This window comes from Hevea brasiliensis, chromosome 2, assembly GCF_030052815.1.
Source record: "Hevea brasiliensis isolate MT/VB/25A 57/8 chromosome 2, ASM3005281v1, whole genome shotgun sequence".
Lineage (NCBI taxonomy): Eukaryota > Viridiplantae > Streptophyta > Magnoliopsida > Malpighiales > Euphorbiaceae > Hevea > Hevea brasiliensis.
This window is the reverse complement of record NC_079494.1, coordinates 6,501,869-6,519,730: the sequence shown is the minus strand read 5'-3', so window position 1 is coordinate 6,519,730 and position 17,862 is coordinate 6,501,869. Positions and strand designations below refer to the sequence as shown.

The 17,862-nt window shown below is 38.1% G+C and overlaps 2 protein-coding genes across 8 annotated transcripts; both read left to right on the top strand.

The window, feature by feature from the left end:
- Window positions 1-362: 362 nt before the first annotated feature.
- LOC110654698 (uncharacterized) lies at window positions 363-7,114 on the top strand. 5 transcript variants are annotated; one of them, XM_021810780.2, is made up of 10 exons: window positions 367-1,238; window positions 1,711-2,871; window positions 3,113-4,273; window positions 4,447-4,488; window positions 4,943-5,019; window positions 5,559-5,643; window positions 5,752-5,835; window positions 5,945-6,046; window positions 6,134-6,232; window positions 6,559-7,114. In XM_021810780.2, exons 1-10 carry the CDS (start codon window positions 498-500, stop codon window positions 6,685-6,687), a joined length of 3,681 nt encoding a protein of 1,226 aa, XP_021666472.2. In that variant the 5' UTR covers window positions 367-497; the 3' UTR covers window positions 6,688-7,114. The 5 variants fall into 5 exon arrangements, 4 of the variants coding, with proteins under 4 accessions (XP_021666472.2, XP_021666471.2, XP_057989315.1 ...); XM_021810779.2 differs by having other exon boundaries at window positions 371-1,238; window positions 1,708-2,871; XM_058133332.1 differs by having other exon boundaries at window positions 1,010-1,238; window positions 1,758-2,871.
- Window positions 7,115-7,220: 106 nt separating this feature from the next.
- Window positions 7,221-17,082, top strand: LOC110654699 (probable inactive heme oxygenase 2, chloroplastic). Of its 3 annotated transcripts, XR_009143003.1 has the most exons (7): window positions 7,221-7,883; window positions 8,282-8,505; window positions 9,692-10,004; window positions 10,772-11,097; window positions 11,211-11,279; window positions 15,979-16,086; window positions 16,181-16,205. XR_009143003.1 is itself a non-coding variant. In XM_021810784.2 (5 exons), the coding sequence occupies exons 1-4, from the start codon at window positions 7,406-7,408 to the stop codon at window positions 16,271-16,273; spliced, it is 903 nt and encodes a 300-aa protein (XP_021666476.1). In that variant the 5' UTR covers window positions 7,221-7,405; the 3' UTR covers window positions 16,274-16,319; window positions 16,761-17,082. The 3 variants fall into 3 exon arrangements, 1 of the variants encoding a protein (XP_021666476.1); XM_021810784.2 differs by lacking the exons at window positions 9,692-10,004; window positions 10,772-11,097; window positions 11,211-11,279 and adding an exon at window positions 16,761-17,082 and having other exon boundaries at window positions 16,181-16,319; XR_009143004.1 differs by lacking the exons at window positions 10,772-11,097; window positions 11,211-11,279; window positions 16,181-16,205.
- The last annotated feature ends 780 nt before the right edge of the window (window positions 17,083-17,862 follow it).

The following is a 17,862-nucleotide window of genomic DNA, read 5'->3' as shown; positions in this document are numbered from 1 at the left end:
GATAAAATTTTTTTAATTTTAAAAATTATGAATAAATTATTTAAATTTACAAGTTTTGAATAAAATGAGCAATACATACGTAAAGATTTGGATTTAATTTGTCAATTGGCTTTTTTGAAATAAAATTTAATTTGAAGAATTTTTTTATAATAAATCAAAATTTAGGGATAAATATGAAACACCCACTAAAATTTAAGGACAATAAGTGTAAATTACTCCCCTCATTTGCATAATAATAGCCCAAATTTGATAATAACAAAGCCCAAATAGGTGACTTGGGCCGCTAACGGAATTAATTTAGCACAAAAATTGAGCCCACTTTCTTATGGGAAATTACACGCTTTTGTTTTCTAAAGTTGCCGTGCAAATTGCGACTCGGCTCCCGCCATCTCCCACCGTTTTTTAAGGTTGATTTGGCCTTACTTGGCTTCCAATAAACAAACTACTCTCACGGGACCAAGAAAACGCAAGCCGATTCCCATTTTTGTTCAGGAGTTATGCTTCGTCTCTGTTTTAGACCCCGACGCTACCGTCGCCTTCTCGTCCTCCCTCGCTCCCTCTGCTCCTCCTCCTCTTCATCTTCTTCTAAGAACCTCAGCGAACCCCCAAACAATCTAAAAAATCAGCACCAACCCCCTATCCTCCACCACAACGCCCTTGTGTCAACCGCCAACACTTCCTCTTCTCCCTTTCGTTACTCTGTTCTCGGCTTCTCCGCTGCTGCCGTAACCGCTTTAATAGCTTCTGTCGCTCTCATCTCCTCTAATGACCGCCGCTCCTCAGAATCTAACCCTAGCCATAATACTAATCCTCTCCACGCCGCCATGGAACAGGCAATTTCTAAATCGAACGAGTCTTTCAGGAGAGTTTTTTATCACGCTAGGCAAACGGGCGTTGCAGCATCGGTTCTATGGCAGTCGTTGAGGTCTGTGCTTTCCTCTGCCAACCACGAAGTCAGGGTGGGGTTCGAACTGCGAGTGGCAGCCTTGTTGGCCGATATTGCAGCTGCAAATGGAGCCCGCAGAGCGGCGCTGGTTGGAGCGGGCAGCGGGAAGGTGGTGGATTGGTTGCTGGAGACTGTGGCGGTCCGTGGAGATGGGTGTGGCACCCAGGCTGAGGCGGCCAGGGCGCTTGCTTACTTGATTGCGGATCCAGATGTGTCTGCAGATGTGCTTGGAAGGCCTCACGCTGTGCCCTATTTGTTACGCTTTATATTTTCCTGTCAGCCAAAGAAGAAGGTCAGTTTTTATGGTTTTTTGTTTTGGGGGTATAGTCGCCTGATGAATGATTAAATGACGCTAAATTATTTTTTATATGGATTGTTGAACCAAGTGAAGTTTGCAATTTTTTGTCAATTTGTGATTTTCCATGAGTAATCTTCCAAATTTTTAGCCCAAGATCATGTTCCATTGCGCGTGTATTATGAGATTGCCAGCATGTGTGGTGGATAGAATCTAGAACTGTTTGCAATTGATCGTTATTTGATTTTTCACATTTAAACTGTTGCAGTTAAATGTAGTGTGGCAGATATAGATTTGGATTGAGAACCATGCATAGAAATCATTTAATTAACTTTTAAAGATGATTTGTTCCATTATTCACTTTATCATTTTATTTGGTTTGCACTATACCATTCAGACTTTCACTCCTAATCTTATTCATCATTACAAGTTGTGTTTTTGCCATTGATATGTTGCATTTCTGTAGCAGAATGCAAGACGTAGTTCATTCGATATTTGTGATTCTTTGAAAGGTAGGAGCATGCTTGTGGCTGCCATCATGGATATCGTCACGTCCAACTGCGACAGCAGTTTAGAAAAGGTTTCTTTCAAGCCATCCTTGCCAGGAAATGCTGAAACAAGGGATGTTGCTGTAGCCATTGAGGTCATTGAGGAAGGCGGTTTGCATATGGATGGGCCACAGGAAAATGAAGATGATGACAATGGTGGAAGGGGAATGAAGGGTATTGGAATTAAAATCCTTGAAGGTACAACAGTTTTAGGACTTACAAGAAATAGTGGGTCAACAAAGTTGGAACATTCTAGTTCCGGTAATGTGGAATCTTTTAGTCAGACTCCTAAAACCCTCAGCTTGTTACAGAAGAAAGATGGTTTGCTAGCACAGAATGTTTCTTCTGCTGTTGTTCCCGGACTTTGGGATGATCTTCATTGTCAACATGTTGCTGTGCCCTTTGCTGCATGGGCATTAGCTAATTGGGCAATGGCATCTGAGGGCAATAGATCCCATATTCAGGAACTGGACCAAGACGGGCAAGCTGTCATGACTGCCTTAATGGCACCTGAGAGATCTGTGAAATGGCATGGAAGCTTGGTAGCCCGGTTGCTATTAGAGGACCGACATCTGCCCATAAGTGATTCCATTTCTGATTGGAGTTGCAGTCTTCTCACAACTATTTCTCAGGCAAGTAAAAATGATGATATTCCTTTGGCCCAGGTGGCTTTATCTGCTTTTTTGCTTTCTGTTGAGAGGAGCCCAGAGGCACGGAAGATAGTGATGGAAAAGGGTCTTGAGCTGATGAGAGATACAACTAAGCAGACAACAAAATACAAGCAAGTACAAGAAGCATTAGCAAGGGCTATGGAGTTACTTTCTACTGGGGATACGCATTTATCTCTTGAAGAGAGCCAAAAGTGGTCTGGCATTCTGCTTCCTTGGGTTTTTGGAAAAGTTTCCTCGGACGCTATACGATCTTCGGCCACAAAAATCCTTTCATACATTCTTGAAGATCATGGACCATCATCTGTACCAATTTCTCAAGGATGGTTAGCCATTCTCCTAAATGAAGTTCTGGCTTCCGTCAAGGCTTCATCTAATAAGGGTGGCATTCAGCCTAAAAGTGATAAAGTGAAGGTTTGTAAAATGTTTTTCTCATTTCATTTAGCACTAAGATGATGCTGCATGTAAAGTGCTAAAGTAAAGTCTTTTATTTTAGCATATACAATTAGAGTGTACTTTTACCATCTCAATAGCTATACCTTTATTGACGAGGCTAATTAAGTTCTCATTCTGGCATATGCAAGATGCAACTATAATGTACTTTTATCATCTCAATAACTATACCTGTATTTACAAGGCTGATTAACTTTTGCAGACCCAAATTGATCAATCCAACATTCTGTTTGCTACACAGACTGTTAACCAACTAGCAGGTGCTGTTGTAAATCTAGCAGGGAATCAAGTGAGAGCGTCCACTGATTCTGTTGATACATTCCCACTGGCAGATCTTCTTTCCCTGGAACCTTTTGCTGGACCCTTTCAAAATTTTAAGAAGGATGCTAATGCTATGTCTAAATTTAATGTGGCGGATTCTGCTTTGGCGACCCTCAAGGGGATCAAAGCACTGACTGAACTTTGTTCTGAGGATTCTTTATGTCAAAGGAAAATTGCGGAACTTGGGGTCTTGTGTTTACTGAGGCGCTTTTTGTTATGTGATGATTATGAGAGACTGTCTGCAATGGAAGCTTATGATGCATCTAGAGCCCTGGAGGCACAGGAGAGGATTTCAAATGTCACTGGTGAGACGCCTAATGCGGCTACTAATGGTCCTTCTAGTCTTCGAGTTCCACCTACAGCTCACATTCGACGACATGCAGCTAGACTGTTGACTGTCCTGTCAAACCTTCCTCAGGTCCAGAAGGCTGTTCTAGCAGATAAAACTTGGTGTAAATGGCTTGAGGATTGTGCTAATGGGAAGATCCCAGGTTGCAATGATAGTAAAATACAAAGTTATGCTAGGGCAACGCTCTTAAATGTATTTTGTTGTCACGAAGCTGGTACAAACTTTGTAAATAGTAATCTCCCTGAGAGTGGAAGTGCAAACAGAAACAGCAGTTGTCCTCAGTATAATGACATGATATTTTTGATTAATCCTGAATTGCCCCACTGGAAGTTCTGTGAAAATGTGGAAAGTAAGAAAATTGAAAGTAATAAATTAATGTTGGCTGAGGTTGATTCAATCGATGGTGACAGTTCATCCATCACCAAAACTTCAAACATTACTGAATGTTCTACTTCCACCAATGATTCCCTTAATGGATCTGAATCGGAGGCTCCTCTGCTAGATGTTGTCTTTGTACATGGTTTACGTGGTGGGCCTTATAAGACTTGGCGCTTAGCTGAGGACAAAGCCTCAACTAAATCTGGCTTGGTGGAGAAGATTGATGAGGAAGCTGGGAAGCTAGGGACATTTTGGCCTGCTGAATGGCTCTCAGCTGATTTGTCCCAAATACGTATGTTTACCCTCAAATACAAGGTTTGTCATCATATTGAGGGTTGTTTAAGAGGACTTACCAGGAATTGGTTTCTTTGATTGGTTACTGCTTGAAATTTTATGTCCTTCATTTTTTGGCAGCTTAATGTTGTTTTTGTGAGATTGTTTTGGTCCTTTTCATCCCTGTCTAACTATTGATTAAATGTTTGATGCAGACTAATCTTACACAATGGTCTGGGGCTACACTGCCTCTTCAGGTACTTTCTCTTTGACAATCTAGCAGTATCAATGTCCAATTTGGTTGTTTGGGCTGGCACTACTTCTCCATTCTAAAAGTTTTGAGTTTTGAAGATGAAAAAATTTAATGTTTAAGAAATAAGTAATGCCTGCAACTAACCTTTAAAAAGATGCGGCGTAAATCTTGGGTCTTGACAACATTTTAGCTTACGGCAGTGAACCTGTTATTTACGTCTTGCAATTAGTGATCTTAATGGCCCCATTTGACATAAGATTGCGAGTTTTGATATGCTTATCAGGATTAATGCTTATAGTGTTGGTATTAACCAATACTGAATATATAATTTGATAATATGTGCTACCACCAAAACTTGGTGTGATATATGTTTGATTTCCAGATGCGTAATTTTTTTTTCTAGTGTCCTTTTGTTCCTGCTTTTATGGCATCATGCATTTTGTCATTGAAATGTGCAGGAAGTCAGCTCCAAGCTGTTGGAGAAGGTTGTTGCTGCAGGCATTGGGAATCGACCTGTTGTGTTTGTGACTCACAGGTGAGAAATTAATCATGTTTCTTGGGAACTAAATAAATGATAGAGGCCTCTCTCTTTTATATAGTATTGTTGCTATTTTGTTGACTCTAATTTTGTTAAATATAACTATTTACCAGCAAGCATTTTGAAGGTGCTCAAGCATGGTTCTGCTGCTGCTCATTGGAAGAAGCTTTCTAGTTTAAGATAGGCTATCATAGAAAAACAATGTGGTACAATTTGCAAGTGTTGATTTGGATTTTATTCAATTTATGTGGATAATAGACGCCAAGGACTGTCTCCATGTTGTCCTCTTTTTTTTATTTAAAAAAAAAAAAAACTATGTTTACTCTTATCTGCTTGCACCTAATGTGCAGTGAAAGAATTTAACTCAGCCAGTTTCTGCAATTGGTATAAGCAATAGGACTTGCATAAGAATTAAGAACAAATATTTTCTTCTTTTTTTTTTGGTTTATTCCATGTTTCTGCAGCTAATTTAGTCCTTCCAGAATTTGCATTAAAGCATTGTGATTTTGAAAGTAATATTTTGCTGTTGTATGCAGCATGGGAGGCCTGGTTGTTAAGCAGATGCTGCATAAAGCCAAGGCAGAAAAAATCAATAAACTTGTGAACAACACTGTTGGAATCGTAAGCTTCACTTGTTGGTTTGATGTTAGCTTACATTGCAATGCTTCAATTTTTATATTCACTTAGAATGTCAGATTGTTTAGCCTTAATGTTTTACTCTGATTTCAGGTGTTCTACAGCTGTCCACACTTTGGCAGTAAACTAGCTGACATGCCTTGGCGAATGGGCCTTGTGTTTCGCCCTGCTCCAACTGTTAGTCTACAATTTCATAAATAATTGTTGGTTTCAGAATTTAATCAAGTTAATGTAGTTACTATTAATTAATTCATGCTGATAGCACTTAGTATTTGCTCATTCACAGATAGGGGAGCTAAGAAGTGGGTCCCCTCGATTAGTTGAGCTTAACGACTTCATTCGCCATCTTCACAAGAAAAGATTGGTTGAAGTCCTCAGTTTCTGTGAGGTAATATATGTCAGATGAGTGTGTGTGTGTGTGTGTGTGTGTGTGTTTATATTGTGAACCTGATGGCTGGCTGTTTTTGTTTTGCAGACCAAGGTAACTCCAATAGTTGAAGGGTATGGGGGATGGGCCTTCAGGATGGAAATTGTATCAATTGAATCAGCATACCCTGGATTTGGCGAACTTGTTGTAAGTGTGTTTCTGATAGCAAGGTTCTTCTTGTGACTTATGCTTTTTTGAAGAATGGGTGGATGAGTTTATGGAAGTCGTTTTTTTCTTCTTTCTCAGAATGGGAGCTTTTTTCTTTTTTCGGGTGGGGGATGATTGCAATTTTTAAATTCAAAATGTTCCATCCTCGCTAGTTGTTTATTTATTAATGAAACAGGTTTTGTAATGGGATAGGATTTGATTTTATAGTCTTTAGAAGAAGATGCAGTCAAAATTTGAACAGGTGCATTAGAGTTTCACCCAAATTGTTTTCACTTTTTTTTTTTTTTTTTTTTTCCAATTAACAGGTGCTAGAATCAACAGATCATATAAATTCTTGCAAGCCAATCAACCGCAATGATCCTTCCTATAAAGAGACATTACAGTTTTTGTGCAAGCTAAAAGCCCGTTATTCAAAAGGGGATACTTCACTGTGATCTTATATGCCTGAAAATGGGTGTTGATGATAATCACGCAAAAGTTTGGGTAAAGCTTTGAATTTGCATGGAGACTGAAACAAATTTGGACTTTCTGGATGGCAATCCATCTGCAACTTAGTAACCTGCAATTTAAATCGCTGACCTAATGAGATGAAGCTTCCAGACAACCTATTCTTTTTCAATCATCATACACTTACAAAAAAAGAATTATTTGTACATTGGTTTTTTTCATTTGTTGTCTTTAAAGTTGTACATTGATGTTGTATATCATATCTTTCTCATGTACGCTAGCGTCTGTAAATAAGCCTACACGATAGAGTAGGTTCAAGGGTGTTGTATATACTTGAGGAAGAAAAGGAATTTTGTGACAGTTAACAGAAATTGTTTAGTTTGGATAGCAATACTGCAGTTTGTTTTGATCGTACTGGAATATGTTGAAAACAAAACAGAAAGGGTTTTTGGCTATCCTCCCTTCCTGTCTCATTTACAGGTAGCTGGGCGCCTGGGCCTAGGTTGGCTCATCAAAAAAATGTCGACTTGGTTTGCTTGGCGGCCCTGGACAAACTCTAAAATGGGTTCAATCCACTTGAATTGGGTACGTTTTTGTTAGCTTCTAGGCCCTTATAGTAACTGAACTGAGCGCAAGCTGGTGCAAACCCGTCTCCATAACATCATCTTGCAGTTGCAGACTACCGCTAAGCAGAAACCCTTTCCAATGGCTCTGTGTCCTGCACTATCAAACTCATTATTCACGTCATACCAATTGAAGCTCATGATACCAACCGAAAATAAGAGTTACCCCGCCAAGCTCACAAGAGGAATCATATGTTGCTCCAATTCCAATTCTTCATTTTCAACTACAACGACGACGAACTTGGGTCCTCCGGTTATTAAAAAGAGAAAGAGATACAGGAAACCGTACCCGGGAGAGAAAAAGGGTATCACTGAAGAGATGAGATTCGTTGCCATGAGGCTTCGTAATCTCAAAGGCAAATACACCTGTAAGTCTATGAACATTGATGATGACGATGATGATTCCCAAAATTCACAAGACGAGGAAAAAGAAAACTCAGGTGAGGGTGATGGGGAGAGTTGGGTACCCAGTATGGAAGGTTTCATTAGGTACCTGGTTGACAGCAAGCTCGTTTTTGACACTGTCGAGCGTATTGTTGATAAATCCGATGATGTTTCTTGTGAGTTTTCTCTTTCCTTTTATCTAGAGCGTTTCTCTTGTCCCCAAATTAGTGCCATTCAAATTTCCCCTTCTTGGTCGCTATCTTTTAATCTGTGAATTGTTTTTTAGTTTCTGGGGATTGTTGGGATAACAATCTATCATATGAATGATTCTGTTGTTCCTTGCTTCGTTAATATCAATTTTTCTTGGATAGTGGCAATGAACTTATGTCTAGTTATCTTATTTAAAATAGACCACCATTACTAATCGTAACACAATGGAAATTACTTTTATTGGGCATTTTGTCTGCTTCCTACGATGACAATGCATAAATGATCTTGGTCCAATAATTATGTTTCTATGGTGAAAAGCTGCTTGCTGAATCCTGCGAGAATTTAATGCCTTTTTTCGTTACAGATACCCATTTTAGGAGATCTGGATTGGAACGATCAGGGTGTCTTGCAAAAGACCTTGAGTGGTTTCGCCAACAGGATATTGCTATTCCTGAACCTACTACTCCTGCAGTTTCATATGCTAAATATTTGGAGGATCTTGCAGAGAAGAATGCTCCTTTGTTTCTCTGCCATTTCTACAATATATATTTCTCACATATAGCAGGTGGTCAAGTGATAGCAGCTCAGGTGTGTTGCTGTGTGTACACGTGTGTGCTTGGACTATAATTTGTGCTCTTGATTAAACAAAAATTATACATGAGCTTATAAGCCTTACAGAAACCAAGTCTCTTTAACGCCTCAGAATTGCTTTGTGACATACAATTTTTCTTTTTCCTTACAAAACATTTCATAAATGTTAGCATCTTGCGTGCACTCTTAAAATTCTCAGATAGAATAGCATATGCAACAGGCTTCCAAATTGATAATTATTGTAATTGTAGTATAAATATAAACATCATTCAAATTAAGTAAGCTCCCGTGGCTGGTGATATAAAAGAACTTCCAGTTACACCTTAGAAAATCTTTACCTGCTTGGAATTTTGGTAATGGCTGCCTGACCTTTTTTGTGAACAAACTGTGTGCTCATTGAGATCTTTTTCCAAACTCTTATTTCGTGGATAATTTTTGGCTTCACAGCCTAATGTTGGGCTGTTCACGACTTGAATCAATGCAACTGACCCTTCTGGCCTGAAAGTGAGCCAACCTGATATTTCAGTTTGAATCACAAGATTGGGTCGAGACAGTTGATCTACTTTTAAAAACGCTTTTTGTTGTTCAGTTATTAAAATTATCAGTGAATACCCAAGAAACCATCATTTTTTCAGTTGTCTGGCTGCGTGTCCCTACGATCTGATACCCTCGAGCTTGCTATGGCCAACGTCCAAAGAATTCTAGCCTTGCCATCGATGTCCCAGATATCATTGAATCGCACTAAGCCATTCTAAGAATTCCTTGTTTCTCTCCTTCTCTCCAAAAGCCACCAGATCTTTAACTCTCTCTCCTCTTTTTAGCTATGAATTCTTGCCCACCTTGTATTTTCTGCTTGCCAAGCTCAAAAGCCTACGTGCTCAGATCCTCTCCTGCTCAGTATGTGCTTTCCTCCCTCTCTTCTTTTTATCTCTGTTTGTGTGTATTCATATGTTATAGGAAGTCAATTCTATAATTATGTAAATAATATTCTTTCTTAATTAGTTAGCATAATTAGTGGGATATCACCCCAATTAGAATACTTAATTATAGGATTTAAAATACTTAACTATAGAATCATTTGTATATAAATACCTTGTATCTCATTTAACAAAATACAGAAAATATTCTCTACATGATATCAGAGCTTTGTTAGAAAAGAATTATTATTATTTTTTTTTATCAGAAGCGTCATTGTGGAGTTAGGTCACCATCTCAAGGTGACATTTAAGTCTCACCACCCACCCAAGAAGGAAGGTCCTTTGCCAGTGACCTTACCCAGAAAATCCGGTCACCAGAAGACCGGCGAGTGAGGCTCACGAGCCGGTACAAGCTCCTGTCGCCGTCCCACTTTCCCATGCGTGGAGGCGCATCTGACGTCCTCTGCCGCTCTGATGGCTCTCGCCGGCGTCACCTTGGGTGTAGACTGCATCCCTGTTAGTTGTTTTGTCATAGGATGCCTTTGTGGAGGTGATTTATCTTGGTCCACCTACTGTTGGGTATGTTTCTGGCTTTTATTTCACTGAACTCCTTTAAAATTGTATCTTGAGGTGTGTTTGCTCTGTGTTTATTGGTTTTGGAAATGAGATTTCTGTGATTTGCTGTTGTGAAATTTTTTTTAATGGCGGAAAGTAAAAGTGTAATAGCTGATGTGATTCCTGTGATAACTAAAATCATGGAACACAAACTTAATGGTTCTAATTATCTGGATTGGAGTAAGACGGTTTGGGTTTATTTGCGGAGTATCGATAATGATGATCATCTCATCCAAGATCCACCTATTGATGATACAAAGCAAACTTGGATGAGGGAGGATGCTCGTTTGTTGCAATTCCATTAACAATGAGGTAATTAGCTTAATTAATCACTGTGAGTTTGTTAAAGAATTGATGGATTATTTAGAATTCTTATATTCGGGTAAAGGAAATATCTCTTGTATTCATGAGGTATGTAAGGCATTTTATCGTGCAGAGAAACAAGATAGGTCCCTCACAGCCTATTTTATGGATTTTAAAAGGATCTATGAAGAACTTAATGTCTTAATGCCATTTAATTCTGATGTGAAAGTTCAACAAGCTCAACAAGAATAATTGGCTGTCATGAGTTTTTTGGTAGGTCTTCCCCCAGAGTTTGAGACTGCTAAATCTCAAATTCTTTCTGGTTCTAAAATTTCATTTCTATATGATACTTTCTCAAGAGTACTTCATACTGAAGCTCCCCAATTATCCCAATCTGTTAATAGTGCTCTTATTAGTCGTGCTGACAGTGGCAGGCAAAGTCATAAAGGAGGCAGTAAAAGAGGGTATAGTGGCAATATGAGTAACCAACATAGTGAGGAGGTTGCCCCTAATCGTGACTCTGGAGGAATTGAATGTTACTATTGCTATGAGCCAGGTCCTACAAAAAGGTATTGTCCGAAACTTCAGAATAAGAACCCACGATCTCGGATGGCCAATATGGTAGTTGATGACTCTTCAGTAGCTCATTCTGATAAAGCAGTTTTAGTATCTGCTGAAGAATATGCACAGTTCTCACAGTATTATGCCTCTCTAAAGTCTTCTAGTTCACCAGTCACTGCAATAACTGAGTCAGGTAAATCTACTACATGCCTTGTCTCCTCCAAATGGGTCATTGATTCTGGTGCTACAGACTACATGACAGGTAATTGTAGTATCTCATTTTTTCTTGATCATTATTTATTTCAGGATCTTACGACGAAGCAAATTATTAGTAGAGGGTATGAGTCTGGAGGCCTCTACGTCCTTGACAAACAGGTGCCAAAATCTCTTGTGTGTTCCAGTATTTTAACTCCTATTAAAGTCTATTGTCGGTTGGGATATCTGTCTTAAAGAAGTTATGTCCACAATTTCAGTCTTTGTCAGTTTTAGATTGTGAGTCCTGTCAGTTTGCTAAACATCATTGTTTGCCTAACGTGTCTCGAGTTAATAAACGGGCTTATTTAGTTCATTCTGATGTATGGGATCCATGTCCTGTTATTTCAAACTCTGGATTCAAGTAGTTTATTACATTTGTTAATAATTATTCTCGTGTTACTTGGTTATTTTTAATGAAGAATCGTTCGGAATTATTTTTTATTTTTTGTGCCTTTTGTGCTGAGATTCAAAATCAATTTAATACGTTTGTGCATATATTGAGAAACGATAATGCTACGGAATATCTTTTTGGCAATTTTCAAACCTATATGTCACAAAAAGACATTCTTCATCAAACATCTTGTGTTGATACTCCATCCCAGAATGGGGTTGCTGAAAGGAAAAATAGACATCTTCTTGTGGTAGCACGGACACTCCTTTTTCAAATGAAGGTTCCTAAACAGTTTTGGGGTGATGCAGTTTCTACAGCTTGTTTCCTGATTAATCATATGCTATCATCTGTCCTTAACGGTGACATTCCTTATGCCATTTTATTTCCTTCTAAATCTTTGTTTTCTATTGAACCTCGTATCTTTGGTAGTACTTATTTTGTGTGAGATGTTCGTCCACAAGCTGCTAAACTGAATCCCAAGTCTCTTAAGTGCCTCTTCCTTGGATATTCTCAACTTCAAAAAGGGTACAGATATTTTTCTCCAACCCTTAATCGTTATATTGTGTCTATAGATGTTATCTTTTTTGAATCTACTCCATTCTTTTCTCTCTCACCTATTTATGAGAGTCCGGGAGAGGAAGATGATCTCTTTGTCTATTCTGTCCATCCAGTTTCAAGTCCTCACCCAGGTCCTCAGAATTCTCCTGCACCAGCACCGGCTTAACCCCCTTGCCCACCTGTTATTCATGTTTATTCTAGGAGATTGGAGACTCTTGACTCAGATCCTCCACTAGCTTCTTCGTCAGAAGATCCAATCCACTGCTTCTCAGTCTAACTTAGATCTTCTCATTGCTCTTCGTAAAGGTAAACGTCAATATACTTATCATATCTCTTCCTTTGTATGTTATGATCATTTGTTTCCATCATCTCGTTGTTTTATCAATTCTCTAGATACTATTTCTATTCCAAAAACTGTTGCTAAGGTATTGTCCCATCCTGGCTTGCGTGTTGCAATGGAAGAGGAAATGGTAGCTTTAGATACTAACGGTAATTGGAAATTGGTACATTGCCCCCGGATAAGAAAAATATTGGATGCAAATGGGTTTTTAGAGTCAAAGTGAATCCCGATGGTAATGTGGCTCGTCTCGAGGTTCACCTTGTTGCTAAAGGATATGCTTAAACTTATGGCACTGATTACTCTGACACTTTTTCTCCTATTGCTAAACTAGTTTCTGTTCGCTTGTTTGTTTTTTTGGCAGCTAGATATGATTGACCTTAACGTCAGTTAGATATTAAAAATGCTTTCCTTCATGGTGATCTCCAGGAGGAAGTTTATATGGAGCAACCACCAGGTTTTGTTGTTCAGGGGGAGTTAGGCAAAGTTTGCAGGTTCCGAAAATCCCTTTATGGCTTAAAACAGAGTCCTCAAGCTTGGTTTGGCAGATTCAGTGAGGTAGTTTAGCAGTTTAGTATGAAGAATAGCAAGTCCGATCATTTGGTGTTTTATAGACACTCTAAAGCTGGACTAATCTTATTTATAATATATGCTGATGATATTGTTATTACTGGAAATGACTCTGCAGGCATTTCATTACTTAAGTCATTCCTTCAGACTTAATTTCAAACAAAAGATTTGGGTTTGTTGAAATATTTCTTAGGCATTGAAGTTTCAAGGTGTAAGAAAGGCATCTTCTTATCTCAGAGGAATTATGTCCTTGATTTATTGGCGGAAACAGGAAAAATAGGTGCCGAACCATGCAGTGCACCAATGACTCCAAATCTTCAGCTCACAACAGGAGATGGTAAACTATTTGAGGACCCTGAGATGTATAGGAGATTGGTTGACAAGCTTAATTATCTCACAGTGATTCGTCCGGATATTGCATATTCAGTTAGTGTTGTAAGTCAATTTATGTCCTCTCCTACTATTAACCATTGGGAAGCTTTGGGGCAAATTTTATGTTACTTGAAGGGTGCTCCAGGTCGTGGTCTCTTATATAGCAATCATGGGCACTTAAATATTGAGTGTTTTTCAGATGTAGATTGGGCAGGTTCAAAGATTGATAGGAGATCCATTTCAGGATATTGTATCTTTGTTGGAGGAAACTTAGTATCTTAGATAAGTAAGAAACAGATTGTAGTTTCTCGTTCGAGTGCTGAATCAGAATATCGAGTTATGGCCCAAACTGTGTGTGAAGTAATGTGAACGCGTCAGTTGTTGGAAGAAGTAGGTTTTGAGACCTCATCTCTTGCCAAACTATGGTGTGACAATCAAGCTGCTCTCCATATCGCCTTAAATCCAGTGTTTCATGAGCGTACTAAGCATATTGAAATTGATTGTCACTTCCTTCGAGAAAAGATTCAACAGAAGATCATCTCAACATAGCATGCCAAAACCGAGGAGCAGTTAGGAGATATCTTCACAAAGGTTTTGAATAGGGCTCGGGTTGACTACATTTGTAACAAGTTGACATGATTAATATCTATGCTCCAACTTGAGGGGGAGTGTTATATGAAGTCAATCTTATAATTATGTAAATAATATTCTTTCTTAATTAGTTAGCATAAGTAGTGGGATATCACTCCAATTAGAATATTTAATTGTAGGATTCAGAATAATTAATTATAGGATCCTTTATATATAAATACCTTGTATCTCATTCAACAAAATACATAAAATATTCTCTACACATATCTATATATGTGTTTGGATTGATGGGTAGGTGTGAGATCTCTGTTTCTTTTTTCTTTTTAACTTTTTCGTTGGAAAATTGCTGTCTAGTAACGTCGGTTGTCTCCAACAACTATCCAACATGCGCATGCCGTTCCACGCCTCAACAGAATCCTATTGACCTACCCTAGAGTCGGTTTCACCAGAATTTGCTTCAAGTGAAACCACAAAGTTAAAGTTACAGAAACTTGAGGTATTTCTTTAGATTTTAGCTTGTTTCACTTCATTCTAAACAAGGAAGAAAAAGCCTTTTCAACTTTTAATTTTCGACTATCTTCTAGCTTCTAAGATTGTAAAAAGAATGATGGGTTGAAATTAATGGAACATTGTAAAAATAATGCTGGGTTGAGAATTTTTTTTTTTTAAAAAAAAAAAAAAGCCGTCAACAGCAAAGCTAGAAGTCTTTACGGGTGTTGGCCACGGCTAGCTCGAGGTTATGAGATTGCAGAGACACACAGCCGGACAGGTGAAAGAATTAATGTTTCTTGGGTATTCACTGATAATTTTAATAATCAACAGAAAAAAAGGAGTTTTTAAAGTAAATCAACTGACCTGATCTTGTGATTCAAACTAAAATGTTGGTTTGGGTCAGTCGGGTTGATTCAAGTTGTGAGCAGCTCTAGTAATAGTTAATCAACATTTTGCATTTGCAACTGTGCAATATGTTGCATTTGTATATTTTGTTAATATTGATCTCAGCAGATGCTGCATTATGGAGATGCAAAGGGACCGCACTTCACTGATGATAGCTATTGGCTACTGTTACATTTATTTATTTAATATTTAATTTTTCTTATTATAAATTATAATTTTTTAATGATTATCTGTGTTTATTCAAATTTTCTAATCTAATCCCCTAAAAAATAAAAAGATATTATAAAAAATGGCTCATATTAAAATTCAAAAGAGAAATAATGTATGGATTAGAAAAAGAAATCTTCATGGACCAATGGCCACAATCACATATTTGTAGGTCATTTTTATGATTATAATGAAGTCCGGCAATGGCCTTGACCTGAACCTTTTTTCTTGTTCTTGCTGGCTCGCTTATTTGTTTTTAAAAAAATGGTTTGATCCGACCCGATTCAAACCAGTTTATTTTTGGATCGGGTTGTAATATGAAGTGAATTTAACCAAATGGGGTCGGGTTGGGTTTGTGCAAACCCAACCCGTGAAAAGCACTAGCCCCATATTTGTTTGAATTGTGCCTGGTTAAAATTTTGAAGAGATATGGAATCCACAAGGAAATAGAAAACTGGATATGAAGGAAACATGAATTCTTGCTAGGTATAGCAATCCATCATAGGAAAGTGACACAAAATGGCATAGTATCATTTAGTGCCATGTTGAACATGGCATGGACAATTTGGGCAAGGCATGGACAATGATGAACTCTGCTTGGGTTTGTACTTCTTTAATTATCATTTAGTGCTTTATGGAGTATACAAGTTTAATTAGGGGACAACGTCACAACCTGGTCTTGCAAATGTGTGTCCATCATAGTCTCGTCTAACTTTCTTCCAAGCATAAATCAAGTTTCCTTTACCCATTTGTTTGATCAATGCAGTGATTTTCTCTTATCTGATATAGTTGCTTTGAATAATAATGATTGTCCCCCAGAGACTTGAGATATTGGTTTTTTTTTTTTTTCTGTAGAAAACCCTTATCGTTCTTAAAACTTTTCAAACTTCATTTAGGTCTCTGAGAAGCTTCTAGAAGGGAGAGTGTTGGAATTCTACAGATGGGGGGGAGATGTTCAAGAATTGTTGAAGAGGACACGTGATAAGCTCAATATGCTTGGAAAGGTTGATTGCTTGGGAGGACTAGTATATTTGATTTGCCTTTGCATTTGCTTTCATTGGGACTTATCCTCTCATTTTTCTAACACTAAAAATGCAGCATTGGTCTCGAGATGTGAAAAACAAATGTTTAAAAGAAGCAACAAAGTCCTTCAGGTATTTGGGGCAGATAGTCCGATTAATCATCTCATAAAGCAAAGTTGTTTTCACACTCAATGGTTTTGGGAACTTTGTCCTGGGTAAGGCAGCAGTTTCTATTTTCCACGTCTACTTTTTTCAACCTTGATAATTAACCTTGTGATATGAATGCATACAGATCCATATGCTTGGCTTATTATGAGAAATTCTCTCTGCTCTCTTTCCCTCTCTTTCTTGTCTACTTAAATATACTTTCATGATTAAATAGTCATCAAATAGCTTGCATGGGTTTAAAAACTTTGATGCCAATCATATGAACTTCAAATAGTTTTCCTGCACTTATGTGGCCGCTGGTGGTATTCATGGTACTTCATAGATCCCTGGCAAAAGAACTGTTGTGTTGCTTAATTTTAACCTATTCCCTTGCCTCTGCTTTTTTGTTACCGAAATTTTTAATAAATTATTAGTTTCTCTTATGTTTCCTAGGTTGCACTAATTCTGTTTTGGCAAACTTAATACTTGTCTCTTTTGCAAACAAGCAGGATTACAGATCATGGAGTGAAAGGAGCACTTTTGTTTCTTGACATGGAACAGTCTTGCTCACGGTGACTCTGGTTTAATCCTGTATGGAGCAACTTGACATGGGAAACAACATTTGTTTCTGAGGCATGTATAGTGGCGGATCCACCCCTTGTTACCCCAAGGGGTGTGAGGGACTGAGGATTAGCTTCAGAATGAGAAATGTTTAACAGATCAATTATTCAACTGTGAAAATGATGAACCAATAATGTTGATGATTATTGAAGTGTAAAAATAACATGTCATTTATGTTACTGTATAGATTTGATTTTGAGTTGTTGACTATATGCATCATTTTCAATCGCAATGCATCACTTTATCAGCTAAAGCCAACTGGCAAATCAAGCTATACGTTGTTTGTTGCTGGCATGGAAACTTCAATGCACCCACAAAGTCTATTTCTCGGCAAATGCCAAATGTAAATTTCCAGCCTACTTTTGACCAAGGCCGTAAGCCAACTCAACTTAACTATAACAAAATAATTCAAACAAAGAAAGTACTGCATTAAACTGTATCCAACTAATGAACTTTAACCATTGGAGTCATTTACAAAGCTGTGAGGTCTTGAAATTGAGTCGCAATCGAAAATCTTTAACCACTGGAGTCATCCATAAGGCAAGCTGTAAGGTTTTGAAATTGAGTCCTGATCGAAAATCGAAAAAAAGTAATTGATGTCTTGTGATATTCGGGGTACTACGGAGGCATACTCGTGGTATTACGGATGAATGACACGCAAATAGATGCTTAAAGATTTAATGAAGTATCGGTGAAAGATATATGAGATATAGGCTAGGAATATGGGTGAAATGCGTGACAAACCTTATCTGACTGGTCGACTGTTGAGGCAATGGTGGCAATAATTTTGCCTACAAGATAATGAGACATAAGAGAGCCAAGAGGTGTTGTTCCCCATTGGCACTCTAATGACTAAGTTAGTTGATGTCAAAGGAATAGTTTAAAAGGGAAATATGAGTTGAGAATGTAGGAGTAATGGCTTACTTGATAAAAAAATGTGACCTTATATATTGACCTATCAACTAATAGAGGAATGCCAAGTGTATGTGA